At 41.8% G+C, this 14,159-nt stretch overlaps 1 protein-coding gene across 1 annotated transcript in view; it reads left to right on the forward strand.

The window, feature by feature from the left end:
* Sema5a (semaphorin 5A) overlaps positions 1 to 14,159 on the forward strand; it is a 433,461-nt gene that overhangs the window by 356,382 nt on the left and 62,920 nt on the right. Inside the window, exons 14-15 of the mRNA XM_028767632.1 lie at positions 6,679 to 6,860; positions 9,719 to 9,862. Of these exons, the coding sequence (XP_028623465.1) occupies positions 6,679 to 6,860; positions 9,719 to 9,862 (326 nt within the window). The remainder of the gene's footprint in view (positions 1 to 6,678; positions 6,861 to 9,718; positions 9,863 to 14,159) is intronic.

Below are 14,159 nucleotides of genomic sequence, written 5' to 3' on the forward strand. Positions count from 1 at the left end.
GATAGTGATAGAGAGATAGAGAGATAGATGATTGATAGATAGATAGAGACAGAGAGATAGATTGGATATAGATTAGATATAGATGTAGACTAAATATAGATAGATAGATATGCATATATATGTATATATATATATATATATATATATATATATATATATATAAGCTGAGGCCTTTTAAAGGAAAGCAGGCATTTCATATCTTATGTAAGAGTATATGTAAAAGTGATCTTATTAGATTGAGTTCATTTAAAGACATAATGATAGGAAGTGTCACCTCAGACACACAGGCGTGAACTCACCAAAACACTAAACGGCTAGGTCAGGAGAGGTGGGTCAGCAGTTAGAGAAAATGCACTGCTCTTGCAAAGGACCCAAGTTTGGGTCCCATATTCGGAGGCTCACAGCTTTCTTAATGTCACTCCTTGTCCCATATGGGCACCTCTTTCCACACTGCTATACAGATATACAAATAACTAAAACTAAAATCTTTCCTTTAAAATCCTCAGGGTCTGTGACATGGCACCTGTGAGTTCCTAGCATGGATGATCCACTCAAACTTCATACACTGTATCACTTACAGCTGCTTTGCTTGTGATGTATAGGAGAATGCCCAATGCTGAGTCCTTTATAAAGCCCAGAAGTGATTTACCCACAGTTCTGGAAGCCGAAAATGTGCAATATCAAGGCACCAGCATTTTCTGTGCTGGGGATTCATTTCTGGGGCCTCACATGTGGAAAAGTGGGCCTTAGAAGGGATGTCCCCTAAGTGTCACAGACACTAAGTACAGATCGTCCCTATTCACTAAACTGCTAACGGCTACACAAGGCTATATCTTAGTCCTCTGCAAAGGTACAGTCCTGCCTTATAATTCTTCTGGAGAGATAAGCTTAGGGTGGATATTAAATCAATGTTATAACATAAGGCAGAATTTCCTGGGGAGCTTATCCAATATCCTGCTCCGTGTAGTCACTGCATGTAGATATAAAAATCCTTGAAAATGAAGGAAGATCTAGTAATTCTGAAGAAAAGATGCCTAGATAAAAATTTAAGACTTCAATTTAGCAATAAAAAAAAACAGTAGTTGGAGCGGCTGGAGGGGTGGATCCATGGTTAAGGCCTTGCTACTTTGCTCACAACTACTTGCAACTTTATTTCTAAATAATCCAATGACTGCTTCTGCCCTCTGTGGGTGCACACACAAACACACATGTGTGGGTCCCTTACATGGGGACACACACATACACTCACATGCACACACACACACACACAAAATATATATAAATCTAAAGAATAGCCAGCATAAGAAATATATAAAGAGGGGTTGGGGGACCCATGGACACAACTAAAGTGTGTACACACCAGGCCAGCAGAGAATTAGTGCATGAATAACTCAACATGAAAATATTATTTTTAGTAACAAAAATAGATCCCCTTTAGCTAGCCCTTTGAAATTCACTATTTACTCAGTGTCAGGGGAGATAAAGTAGGGTGCACCTGACTCTCAGGAGCCTCTTGCAGGAGAAAGCTATACGAGAACCACATTACAGAAGGGCAGCTGAGAGCACTTCCCAGGCTCCTGAACCAACATGTCTGCGCTGGATAGGACTTGGGATGTGGTGAGGATTCAAGGAGGTGACACATCAAATCTTCCCCATGGTTGTCACGCCCTGCTGATGTGTTTTGCACGTTTTACTCATGCTTCAAGAAGAAAATCACTTGGGAGAAACCCAGAGAGAACTTTGGACAGTTTATTCTAAAGTGCTTTCTTTCATTTCGTTTTTCCCAGTACTGAGGTAGGACTCAGACCTTGTCTATGTTGGCCAAGTATCTGCTCGTGGTACCAATGGCCAGCACTTACGCCTTTCCTTCAGGTCTCATTTCAAGGAAAATTATGAAAATCTTAAAATATCCAAATTTCAAAATTGAAATCCTAGGATGCACATCATTATTCCTGGTCCCGTTTTCTAGACCAACCTTCAATTTAAGACATAGAGCATCCAACCAGGCTTGTGGCTGAATGATGTATGGAGAGTTCATTCCCTGTTCGCCTGGGTGCTTCCCTGAGGCTTGCAAGTTCTTCTGGCTCCAGAACGTAACATAACAAACAAACCTCTGCAAGACTGGAAATGCATCCTCTCCTATCTGCAGTTCCCTTGCTGCCAGACAGAATCAAAGCTACCCTCTATCCTTGTAAATGAGTCAAAGTTGCTACACTTTTATTTTGTGCGGGGTCCCAACCAGTGGCTTCCCAGTGGCACTCCTTCTCCTTCCACTGGTTTATGAAAAGGACTACTGTGGGTTTTATTTGCTGTCACATGTTGAGGAACACCTCCCCATTTCCCAAGAAAGAAGGTAACTGTGACCTGTCTGGCAGTGAGGAAGCTGCATACAGAAGAGGCAGCATCTTTGATGGGTCTTACCTGCTTATAGTCCGTTGAGTGGTAAACTAGACCCATTAGTAATGGGATTGCCCTTATAGTCCGTTCACTCCTCAATCGTGCTCCATTTAGGAACCCAATTTCTAACATGCGAGTGTTTGGAATATTCATATTCAAACTCTGACTGCCTTAGACAGGCTAGGATACACCATTAGCCCTTGGCCTTGAGTGCAAACTTACCCTGGATAATTCTGGGCAATCATTGATATAAAGACTCTCAAACTCCTCCTATTCAGAATGCTACTTTCATAAATGCTTGCCTACTCGGGCGTTATCCAAGCCTCTTTGGATTACAAAACTGAGAATTCCGTGTTCCCTACAGAGCAAGCAGTTCATTTCAAGGAAACACATAGGTTAGCCTTGTCAGTGATTTTTTTTCCATTTTCTTTTCTTCGTCATTGTGACACTATCTCTTCTTTGCCTTATAACACTGGATTTTGCTGTATAGCATGCAGACAGATGTGTCCAAGTCAAGTCATTGCTCTGCCTAATTCCTTTGTATTCTCAGAGAGACATACAATGCAGGTGAACTTGAAGGGAATATTCTTTGCCCCACATCTTCTAATTTTCCTCCAATTATCTCTTCTTTTCAAAGTTCTAATCAGTATTTAGAGGACCCAGAAACTTAAAACATACATGTGTGTGTGTATATATATGTGTGTGCATATATATATATATATATATATACATATATATATATATATAATATGTGTGTGTGTGTAGATATATACATATATAATGTATACAAGTGGCCAGCTGTATCCAGAAACTCAGTTTCTCAACTGGCTCTACTTACCAAGGCTGTCTGTCCTTGATAAGCACTGTTCAGTCTGTCCCTACCACCCGTCCTGGACTCAGCTGATGATTGTCATAGTGTCTGGAGGTAGCCAGAGGATGTATTTACCTCGCCCTACTTTCAGTTCAAGACTATGTTTCTGCCAGGGTTCCATGACGAGGTGACCCACACTATGCATGACAATGGCTGTCTAGCTCTGACTCTCACCTCACTCCAGTCCTTCCAACCTTCCCACCTGCCAACTTAGGATGGCTGAAGCATGGAGGGTTCCTTCATTCCACAGCGTCTCCAGATCTTTCCCTAGTGCTCTTGTCTCACCACCTCCATGTATAATCCTACAAACTGCTATTTGGCAGGGTCATGACAAACTCACTCACGTATTCTTCAGTGTGATGCCCATAGCTACATTACTTTCTGTGACCTTTCCTTGTCTGTTTGTTGGCTTGCTTTTTCCCAAACTAGAAATAATGTTTGAGAGGCTTCTGCTTCCTTCTACAACAACAGGACTAGTTCAGAATCTCATAAACAGAAATGTCACTCTGTCCTTGAGGAAGAGTCATTTTATGTAAAATTTTGTAGTTGGGGTAATTTGTTAAACTGCCTGAATGTGTATGCTCTGAACATTACTGTTCAAAGCTCTTCGACTTATCTTGACTTATACATTTGCTTAGATTCACTGTTTAGATTTCCACATCAGATCTGAAGAGCTGTGACATTGTTTTCACATGAAGTTGGCCTGCGTAGGATGGCCTGGACACCTACCTATCTGTCTTGCACAAAGTAGCTATAGACCCTACCACCACCACCAGGCACCATGCAGCTCTGAGCTCTATAGTTCTTTCCTAGTTTATCCGCTCACAAAAGCTCAATCTGCCATCTGTTTCATTCCTGGACAACTCCAGCCAATGGTATAAACCTGCCCGTGATGTTTTAAATTATACAAGATTTTCAATGTGAAAATGTCCACAATAGTAGTAGCTCACCTTCACCACGTCTATAGTAAGAGTTTCTGTTCCATATTCCTCTTCTCAGAAAAATGCCTCTAGCCAGGTCTGTGGACACCTTCTTGTCTGAGTACAGTTTCTTGTCACCCGTATCTAGTCTGCTTTGAGACACTCACATGAACGCAAGTCCTGAAGCATGTAGCTCTCATTCATCAGTGAAACCAGCATCGAGGCAGCATCTTCCCTGATGATGGGTTTGTTACTCAGGGAAGCCTTGGACTATCTGCTTGACAAGAACAGATGTGCCATTCTCTGTAGTCCTCAGCACACCTTACACGTGTGCTGATGTTTCTTATCACTTCTCATTTCTCTTGATAGACTCCCTACCCTAGGAAGGCATGTGGTAGAATCCATGAAAATCTTATCCCTGTTCAGTAACCGAGGGCACAGTGGTGGAGAAGTATTGATTTCTTATTGGTAATGTCCTAGGCAGTGAACACCTTCTGCAGAAAGCAACAATGACCTATATGAATCGTCAGGATAGTGAGGACCATGTATATGGATATGATGCAAATCGCCATGCTTAATCAATGTCTGGTGTCTGAATAGGAGACATGGCTTTTTATATTAAAAACAAGAATAACAGTGTTTATGTCGCAGGCAAGGGTCTGTGTATGATTATTAACATGGACCTAGCTAAGTAATGAGTAGATGGAAAAACGCGATCAGAGCATCAATGTGAAAAATATTCAAAGTAGGAACTGTCCTAATCTAACAAGAGAGTCTGTCAACTCTGAAGCTTGGTCATCTTGTCATGCAAGGTGTGTTACTCCTTAGTAACAAGCATGTGGTTTCCAGGGAACCGAGGGTTCAAGTAGGAGCTGTGGCCAGAAGTATTATTTATAGGGACCTTGGAGACAGTTTCTTTTGGGAAATGTTCCTTTGTTTGTCCACTTGTATTCTAGCATACTCTCAAATGGGGCAGGCCCAGGCCCACCTTGTGGACACAGTTTATATTGAAATAAGAGAGATTGGTAAGAGGGTTCAGTTCTGCCCTCCTCAGAAAATAAACACCATTAATGTAGACTGGGAAAGAGAAGGAATAGAGAAGCACACTGTAGAGCCATATTTGTCACAGTGGATGGCAGGGAAAACCGCATTAATGTGTAAACATTCCCCATAGTACTTAGAGACATCATGGATCAAAAATACTGCCGCTTCTGTAACTGGTGCTTTTTACATACTGGCTGGCTGAGGAGAGAGTACGGAGCCAGAGAATGCAGAGAGAAAATACAGTTATCATCAAATCATCATCACATTGCCTGAGACTCATCTGCCTTTGTATTAAACTGAAGAGGCTGGCACTATAGTAATCTTTGGTTGCTTTTGGAAGAAAGACCTTGGACAGGGAATTTAACCACTGACCCATGAGTATCTCTTTTCCAGAGATCTTCTATTACATGTGTCAGAAAGCTGCTCACTCTTAAGGGTTCAAGAACTGATGTCCCAACCACACTCAGACCCATCACTCAGCATTCTGTCTGCAGTTACCTGCAGGCGTCTCCAATGCTGTGCCCTCGGTGCCCTCTCTCTCTCTCTCTCTCTCTCTCTCTCTCTCTCTCTCTGTGTGTGTGTGTGTGTGTGTGTGTGTCCCTGCTTTGCATTCCTTCTTCCAAACTCAATGACCACAAGGCATCTGTCAGTGGCTCTCACTGACAGGAAACAGCCGAGCCAAAGACCCTCTGACACATTTATTCCCCTGTCATCAACCAAGCTGTCCTTGGCATCAAGCATCCCTTCCAGATGCTTTATAGGTTCCTTTCTGCTCTACAACTCAACACAAGCACCGCACAAGCTCGTTGTCCATCCTTAGCAGCAGCCCTGAGATGCCCTTAGTCATATAGTCAGAAGCAGATGCCAAGCCCTTCCTGGCCAGCATACAAACTCTGAGCGGTGCTCACAGGATAGCGTTGGCAAGAGTAAGCCTGAGAACTCTAGCGATCTCGATCTCATTGCTCATAGAGGGAACTGAGATGTGCTTGGCATCAAACATTGTCACTTGGAGGTAACATATGAGCCCAGTCTGGATTAATCTTTCATGGCTTTAGTTGTTTTGAGGTGGATAAAGCCATACATCATCAGATGTGTATATCTGCGTGTTTTTCTTGTTCCTTAGGTTACTCATATTTGTGGGCAGTTCTACCAAAACCTCATTGCTGAGTCGTGAACCTTTACTCCTCCACTTCCTCTCCTCCTCCCTCTGCTCATCATTCCTTCCTCTTTCTGCCTCTTTGCCTCCCCTTTTCCTCTTTCTCATCATCTCTAGCAGTGACGTATGCTGCACGACTTTGAAATCTTCTTTCTCGTACACACTGCCAACTTTAATTTTCTTAGAATTTTGAAAAGAGTTGTGATTGCCGCTTGAGAGATCTTTTGGTTTTGTGTCTTTTTTTTTCAACTTTACCCTTTCTGACACCGATGCTTGTATTTGTCTTCCAGACAAGAAATCTCACCGTAGATGGAAGCTTTGGCCCATGGTCTCCGTGGACACCCTGTACACATACCGATGGCACCGCGGTGGGATCCTGCCTCTGCCGGTCCCGCTCCTGTGACAGCCCAGCTCCTCAGTGTGGTGGCTGGCAGTGTGAGGGGCCTAGAATGGAGATCACCAACTGCTCCAGGTGTGTGCCTCAGATCGCTCTAATGTTCAGTCTCATCTTAACTTGGATTATTGAGGTATCTGAGCAGCCATTCTTATCACAAGCAATCCTTTAGTAGATGAAGATAGCAAGAAGAGGGAGTACCCATCACTTCATGATTACATCATTTGTGGGGAAAAATTCACACTGTAGGCTAAGTTGTAAATTTAAACTCTTTAGAAGTTCATTGGATAGGAAAATACTAGTAATTCACTCAACATAGTTGGCTTCTTTGATAGAATATCCATTACTTAACATCTTCCTGAAATATGTGACTGATAATTCCTACTTGTAGAGCATGATGCCTTAGCTGGAATGAATCTATTCTCTATGCTGTGGTAGACTGGAACTCAGCATACCCCACCTCTCTGACCTCAGACCCTTAGGCACCAGGACAGTCTAGGTATTGTCAACTGAGTTGCCTCATGGTTTTTTTCTAACTATACTTGCTTGTCCTGCCTGCTTACCCTGTAGAGCATGTACCCAGAGAGCTTCTTGGGTCAGTTTGCAAGCCCTCTCTTCACTTGATTCCAAACAGGCCATTTCTTAAAATCGTAGCTGGTTTTCACGAGCCTAAGATGCAGAAGCAATGAGGGAAACTGTGTACAAAGCAACTGGCTGAAGATCAGATGGGGTAATTGAATTGTGTGGGAGCCCAGGGCAGGAAGGGTGGGCAGAGCAGGATGTGCAGAGCAAAAAGGCAAGCCTTGTCCTCATCAGCTGTTTTTATAGTGGGTTTCTATCTGTAGCAGTTTCCAGGTGGGTTCTATCACCACATAAGGTTTACAGAAGCCAAGGAGGGCCACAAAGATAAAGTTATGTAATAAAACAGAAAACACGATGTAGGGTACTGGACTTACTTTGAAGATGACAGTGACCTATTTCATCACTGAAAAACTGGAGTGCTGAGCTTCAGTTGTCTGTCACTCAGGCTTCAGCTCCTGTTCCAGTTGGAAAGTCTTCCTCTCTAAACAAGCGTGACCAGCTGATTGCAGGTTAAAATTGTAAGTGCACCAGCCTGCTTCAGGGATGCTGTAGAAGTGTAAGCAGATAACCACCTATCAAAATCTCCCTGTGATTACTCCATGAGGCTCTGCGGTTATCCCCTACTTTGCCTCTCAACAGCTTCTAGAAGTATCCAAAACCAAGTCCATACAATAGATAGCTACTGACAAGCTTGCTTCACTTATTTTCTGATTTCCTACAGTTCTGCTGGTTTTAGACATTTTTATTTACCTATGACTGTGCAGATAACATGTTCTTCATATTATAAATAGAATACATCATAAAACCACGTATATTTTCAAGAGCTTAAGAAATTAAGAGTTTTAAAAGAATATTAAAATTTGTCATAAAGTTTTAATAACCCCATGAATTATTTTGGCCATGTGTAAGGCTGTGGGTAGAAGGGTAGAAATAAAAATGGCTTGTTATTCTTATGAATGAAGTTGGAGGTGGTCTCAGTTTGATAAAATTATCAACAATCAACAATTTACCATGCACTAATTATATCTGTTTTGTTTCCGTTAGTCTTAGGTTTCAGCTGATAAACTAGGAAACTGCAAAATGTTTTTAAAACTTCTGGGAAAGCTTCATCTTAATTACATAATTTGTTAATTGTATCAACTTATATATTTAAACCAATATCTTTAGTATTACCTTTTGTGTTCTAAAAGGAATGTATGAAGGGAAAATGAAGGCTGGTGTGAACTGATCTTGTCCCAAACTCATGAGAATAGAGCAGCTGAGAATACAGGATGCCTATGGGGATGCCCTGTGATGAACAAATAGAGGTTCTGAGACTGAGTTTAAGAGCACTGGCTGCTCTTCCAGAGGTCCTGAATTTAATTCCCAGCACCCGCAGCAGATGGTTCACAGCTGTCTATAATTGTAGTCCCATGGGATCTGATGCCCTCTTCTGGTGAAGAGTTGTATATGCAGACAAAACATAAAAACAAATGAATCTTTTAAGAACAAAAAGAAGTTCCCCACACAATATCCATAGGAGCTCAGACCAAGCTCTACGATGAATGTTCTAATGCCCCAAGTAATGAAACACCTACCACTTATTTTTAATAGCCCAGGAAAATGTCTAAGGGAGATTTAAACTACAAAGACTCTGAATATATTGTCACTTTATAAAAAAAAATTACACTACTGAAAAATGTGTGTCAATAACAGTCTATTTTGTGAATGACTCTGGTGAAACAGAGTCATCTTGTCTTTCTTTTATTCTTAAATATCTATATCATTCTATATATACAATAGGATGTTGCATACGGCTTTGTGTGATTCTGAATTAAATACTCCCCCTTCATTTTCTAACAAGATTGGCTTGAAATAATTGAAGAAAGCTCCACTCGTTCTCAACACGAAGGCGTTCTAAAGGGTTGTGCATGCACACTGCTTTTAGATGTAACAGAATGTGCTATATGTGACTTCGGGTGTTTCTTCTATCTCAGGGGCACTGTTCAGATGTTGTAATAGATGTATCAGGAGTCAAGTAAAATTGGAAATTTTATAGGTTAAGGATTCACTTCTAATACCGTGCAGTAAAATACCATTCTAGTAGGCTGACGTTTTAATAACCAAAGCTCCTTAACTGGTTCAAACATAGTAAGTACATTTGGGATGGTTTGAGCTTTCAAATCAAATGCCCTCTGTAAGGGAACTCACAGTCACAGAGGTTACCAGTGTGCTCTGTTCCAAGAAGGTTCCCTCCTCCCGGAGGCCACACAACCAAAGGGTTCACCCCTGGTACAAAGACATTGGCAATAGATACGGATGGGGCTTGACTGAGCTGGCTCAACTGAGGTACTGAATCACTTCCTCTCCTGCAGGAATGGAGGCTGGACTCCCTGGACCTCCTGGTCTCCCTGTAGCACTACCTGTGGCATCGGCTTCCAGGTGCGGCAGCGCTCCTGCAGCAACCCCACGCCCAGGCATGGCGGCCGCGTGTGCGTGGGTCAGAACAGGGAGGAAAGGTAGGTTCTAGCCTTGTTCCTGCATCAGCATCTGCGTACTTCCTGCCGTTCCACTGGGGCCAATTGCATTTTGGGATCTAGCTTAGTTTATCTATGGCATTACTCTCCACTAAGTTAACCCGCATCTTATTCTTCTGACATCTTTTGATTTTGATCTAAGATTCCCATGAAGAGTCTCATTCTGGTCCAGTTTCCCTGCATGTTTGACCTGGGACTCTAATCTCAAGTCACTTGAGATTGCTCAGGAATCAAGGGCACCTGTGTGCTGGGCTTCTGTGAACCCAGAAAGTGAGCCTGTCTCAGAAAAGTTGCTGAGTTATTTCAGTTTGCCTGCCTCAGAGACAGCAAATCCCAGCAGGTCCTGGTGAAAAGAACAGGTCTGATGAAGAAGTTCCCATTAGGCTGGGGGTTGGGGGGAGCAAGCAAGTGAGAGAAAGCTCAGGGGAGGCTTTGTCTGTGCACCCTGCTAACAAAAACCCCCATGAGCTTCGATACCAGCCTCAGTACAAGCTGGTTTCCATGAAGACTTTCAAGGTTCAGTTCTCTGTCTGGACATCCCATCTAGGACTTGGATCCAACTTGGTGTTTTTGTTTTAATTGTTTTTGTTATAGAATTATCCATTTTGCATTGACTCCAAAATCTATTCTTTGTTCGCTTTTCTCTCCCTTGCCTACTGAATGCATATTCTACTCTGTCACAATTCTGAGTGAAAAGCAGAAGATGAAGTTCACAGTATTTTTAGGACACACACACACACACACACACACACACACACACACACACGCCATCTACTGGAAAGGCTTCTAGTGCTTTTAATGAAGAAATAGAGACCCCTGTATAATATCACAGGTTCAGGGAGTCTCATAAAAAATACCATGTCTGTCTGTGGCCATATACTTTAATAAACAAAGAGCAGGGTTCCTGATTTCTACATAGTTGTACAGTGGGTATTTATATCTTGATAGCAACTCAGAAGACCATTTCTCTTCTTCACCCATCCAGCTTCTTACTTACCAGTGACTATTCTGTTCCTTTTGACTAAGAAAGAAAGGAAGGATGCTGTCACACAGACAGGGTTTGTCATTTCTGAAGAGTTCCCCTGAGACAGCCCTGTCCAAGCTGTCTGTAGTGTTCCATCTAACACCCGCTGATAGGTGAGAAAGCTGACTAGTGAGGACTCTTCTTACTGTATTTTCCAACACCCTACTTAAGCAAAATCACTTCCATCTGTGCAAACACTTCTCTGAGTCCAGGTATTGCACAGACACAGGAAGAACAAGGCCTCTGTAGCCAGATGCACTGTGTTCTGTCTCTACACTTAACCATTCATAAAGCCGTACTTTCACAGATTTTATAAACATTGGTTAGTGTGTTTGGGTGTCTTACACCTAACATGTTTTTCATTTATGGGAGACATGTTTTAGGGGGTTAGAGAAGGGATTGCTTAATAGAGGAAAATTTTACTTCAAATAATGAGATGGATGGTAAGAATGTGGGATTTGTATGGTTTTCATAAACTGATGCATCTCTATTGAATATGCTTCTAAAGAACTAACAGATATTTCAAAAAAATTACTTGGTATGCTACGGTCTATGTAAGCAAACATTTCTTAGATTTCTTGCCATGTTAGATGGGGATATCAACACGCCAAAGAAACAACCGGTCCTGATTCTGGCAGTGGTGATATTTGATATTGGATTAAGGAAGGGGTTGTGCACAATTCTAGGATCAGGCATATGAAATAATCAATAAAATTTTGTGATATGTAAATAGCTTTAAATTCAAAGAAGCCTAGAATGGTGGCAAGTGAAAGAATTGATTCTCTCCCCAAGTTCAACTAGTGCCAGCAATATAGTTAATGATTTCTGCAAAATGGTTTTCAATGTCTGACCTAATCTAGGAGGGACTTAGCCTCAAGTACAGTCTCCTGGGAATTTTCACGTCACTTTTTTTTTCTTGCATGTGCTATAGGATGTATAAATATGATTTCTTTTTTTAATATTTCTTGGAACAAATTACTTGAGGAGCAAGAACTTAGTAGAGACATCAAATCCCCAAAGATCATCCATAAGGTGGGAAAAAGCAGACCTTGGTACAAGTATCAAAACGCAGTTGGGTTAGTTTTCTACTGCTCTGTCACTATGGCTCCATCAACTAAAACAAAAACAACATGCAATTGCTGCTCCATTCTCTCAGTGGAACCTCATGACAGAGATTCCGAGTTGTCAGCCACATACTGCCCCAAGCCCTTAACAACTGAGCCTCCGTACTGTTGCCTCCATTTCCAAACAAACAGAACTTATGAACAAATTACCATATTCACAGGACTCATCCAGCCATGGTGGCTCAGTAAGAAGGAAATCATGGACCTTGCCCACACTGCAGAGAAGGGGCTTGTAGTGTGGTGGAACAAGTCTCATTGGCATCGCTTTGGATTCTGCCTACCGTAGACAAGTCTCTGTCCCCAAATCACTCATACCCGACCATCTGCAGAATGCCTTCCATCTATTTGTAGCATCCCCAATGTCAAACACCATTAAATTATACCACCCCAAAGCTCAAAAGTGCCACCATCTAAGAAAGATATGTCTGAGACTCTGTGGCAGTAGTACTTCTTGGTCTGTCAATTTCAATCCAAAAAGGGGAGTTGGACATCGTCAACATTCACACTATACAGCACCGGTGGTGAGCAACAAACGACAGCTATGACCATTCCTTCTTAGAAAACAAAAATTATATATGGGAGTCACTTCAATCTTTTCTTCAAAGGAATCCTGGAGTGTAGCCAGGTGAGTGTTGGAAGTTACTTATGATGTGGGCATCCTGCTCCGTGGTCCATGGACCAGCCTTGTGTGCCCTTAGCTCACCTCCCTAAAGTCTCTTCCTTTTGTCATAAAGTCAGCAGATGTTTGCAGCTGAAAAGTTTTCCCAGACCTGGTAAAACTTGTACATTCCTGCCAGTAGAATGTCCCCAATAGCATTTCATAACCAGTTCCCATGATCCCCTCCTTCTACGCTGTTGAAATTACTCTCTGATAAACTTTAAAAAAACTTAAGTAAACCTCCTTGGGATTTGTTCTTCTAAACAAAAGGCACAGTCCCAGATCTGTCTGAGACGGTCCTTTTCTGACTCACAGTCCTGCTGAGGTCACTAGAACACAGCAGCTGGCAGCTTGCTAGGCTCCTTCTGGGTGACTATGAGGGTCCCTGAGTCACACTCTTGCTCCTAGATTCTAGCAGACTCTATGCATTGTCACAGTCTACCCTCAATCTTCGATCTTGCTGAGGTTACGTCAGGGATTTAAACAGGCATGCCTCGGCTTTCCCTGGCAGTGTATGATGGTTTGCATAAGGAAGATCCCTGGGAGGTCCTATATTTGAGTGCTTAGTCACTAAGGAGTAGACCTCTGAACGAATTAGAAGGATTAGGAGTTATGGCTTTGTTGGAGGAATTCTGTTACTGGGAGTGAGCTTTGAGGTTTTAAAAGCCCATGTTGGGCCCAATATCCCTCCTCCATCTCTCTTTCTGCCTATGCATCAGACTGCGACTCTGAGCTACTATACAATGCCTCTGTGCCTCAACCATGATGAGAATAGACTGAACCTCTGAATCTGTAAGCAAGCCACAATAAAGGACCTTCTTCTGTGAGTTGCCTTGGTCCTGATGTCTCTTCACAGCATCAGAACAGTAACTAAGACACAAGCTCAAGTACTAGGGAGCTAATTCTTAACTTTAATTTTTTTATTTTTTTATTTTTTTATTTTTTTTATTTTTATTTTTTTTGCTATCAGCAAAGTCTGATCCACGTGACACCTGAACCTTGATCTTTTAATAATCCACTCCTTTTTTTTTTCTCTTTCTGTACCATGACTTACAGGAAAACAGTAGCACTTTAACACTTCGCTCTGAAATGTCCATATATGTGTGACTTCCTTCACACATCTTTGTGTTACTTCTCATATCACTATATAGAACAATTTTAGGTTTGTCGAATTCTAGAACAACATTACACTAGCTCTTTATTTTAAGAAAATCCGTCTCATTTTTGTATTTTCACTATGTTAAAATATAAACAACATTTATTAGCCACTTAACCATTTTAAGTGCAGAGTTCATTGGCATTAATTAAACTCACATTTTTTGTGCAAAAATCACAACTCCTCATTTCTAACACTTTGTCATCACTACTAAGTAATGTTATCCCATACCATCATTCTCCAGGTCCCTGGAAGCCCTGTCGACTACTCTGCCTGTTAATTTACATATTCTGTGGATCTCATATCATTGGAAAGCT

Source organism: Grammomys surdaster, unplaced genomic scaffold, assembly GCF_004785775.1.
Source record: "Grammomys surdaster isolate TR1022 unplaced genomic scaffold, NIH_TR_1.0 174, whole genome shotgun sequence".
Classification (NCBI taxonomy): domain Eukaryota; kingdom Metazoa; phylum Chordata; class Mammalia; order Rodentia; family Muridae; genus Grammomys; species Grammomys surdaster.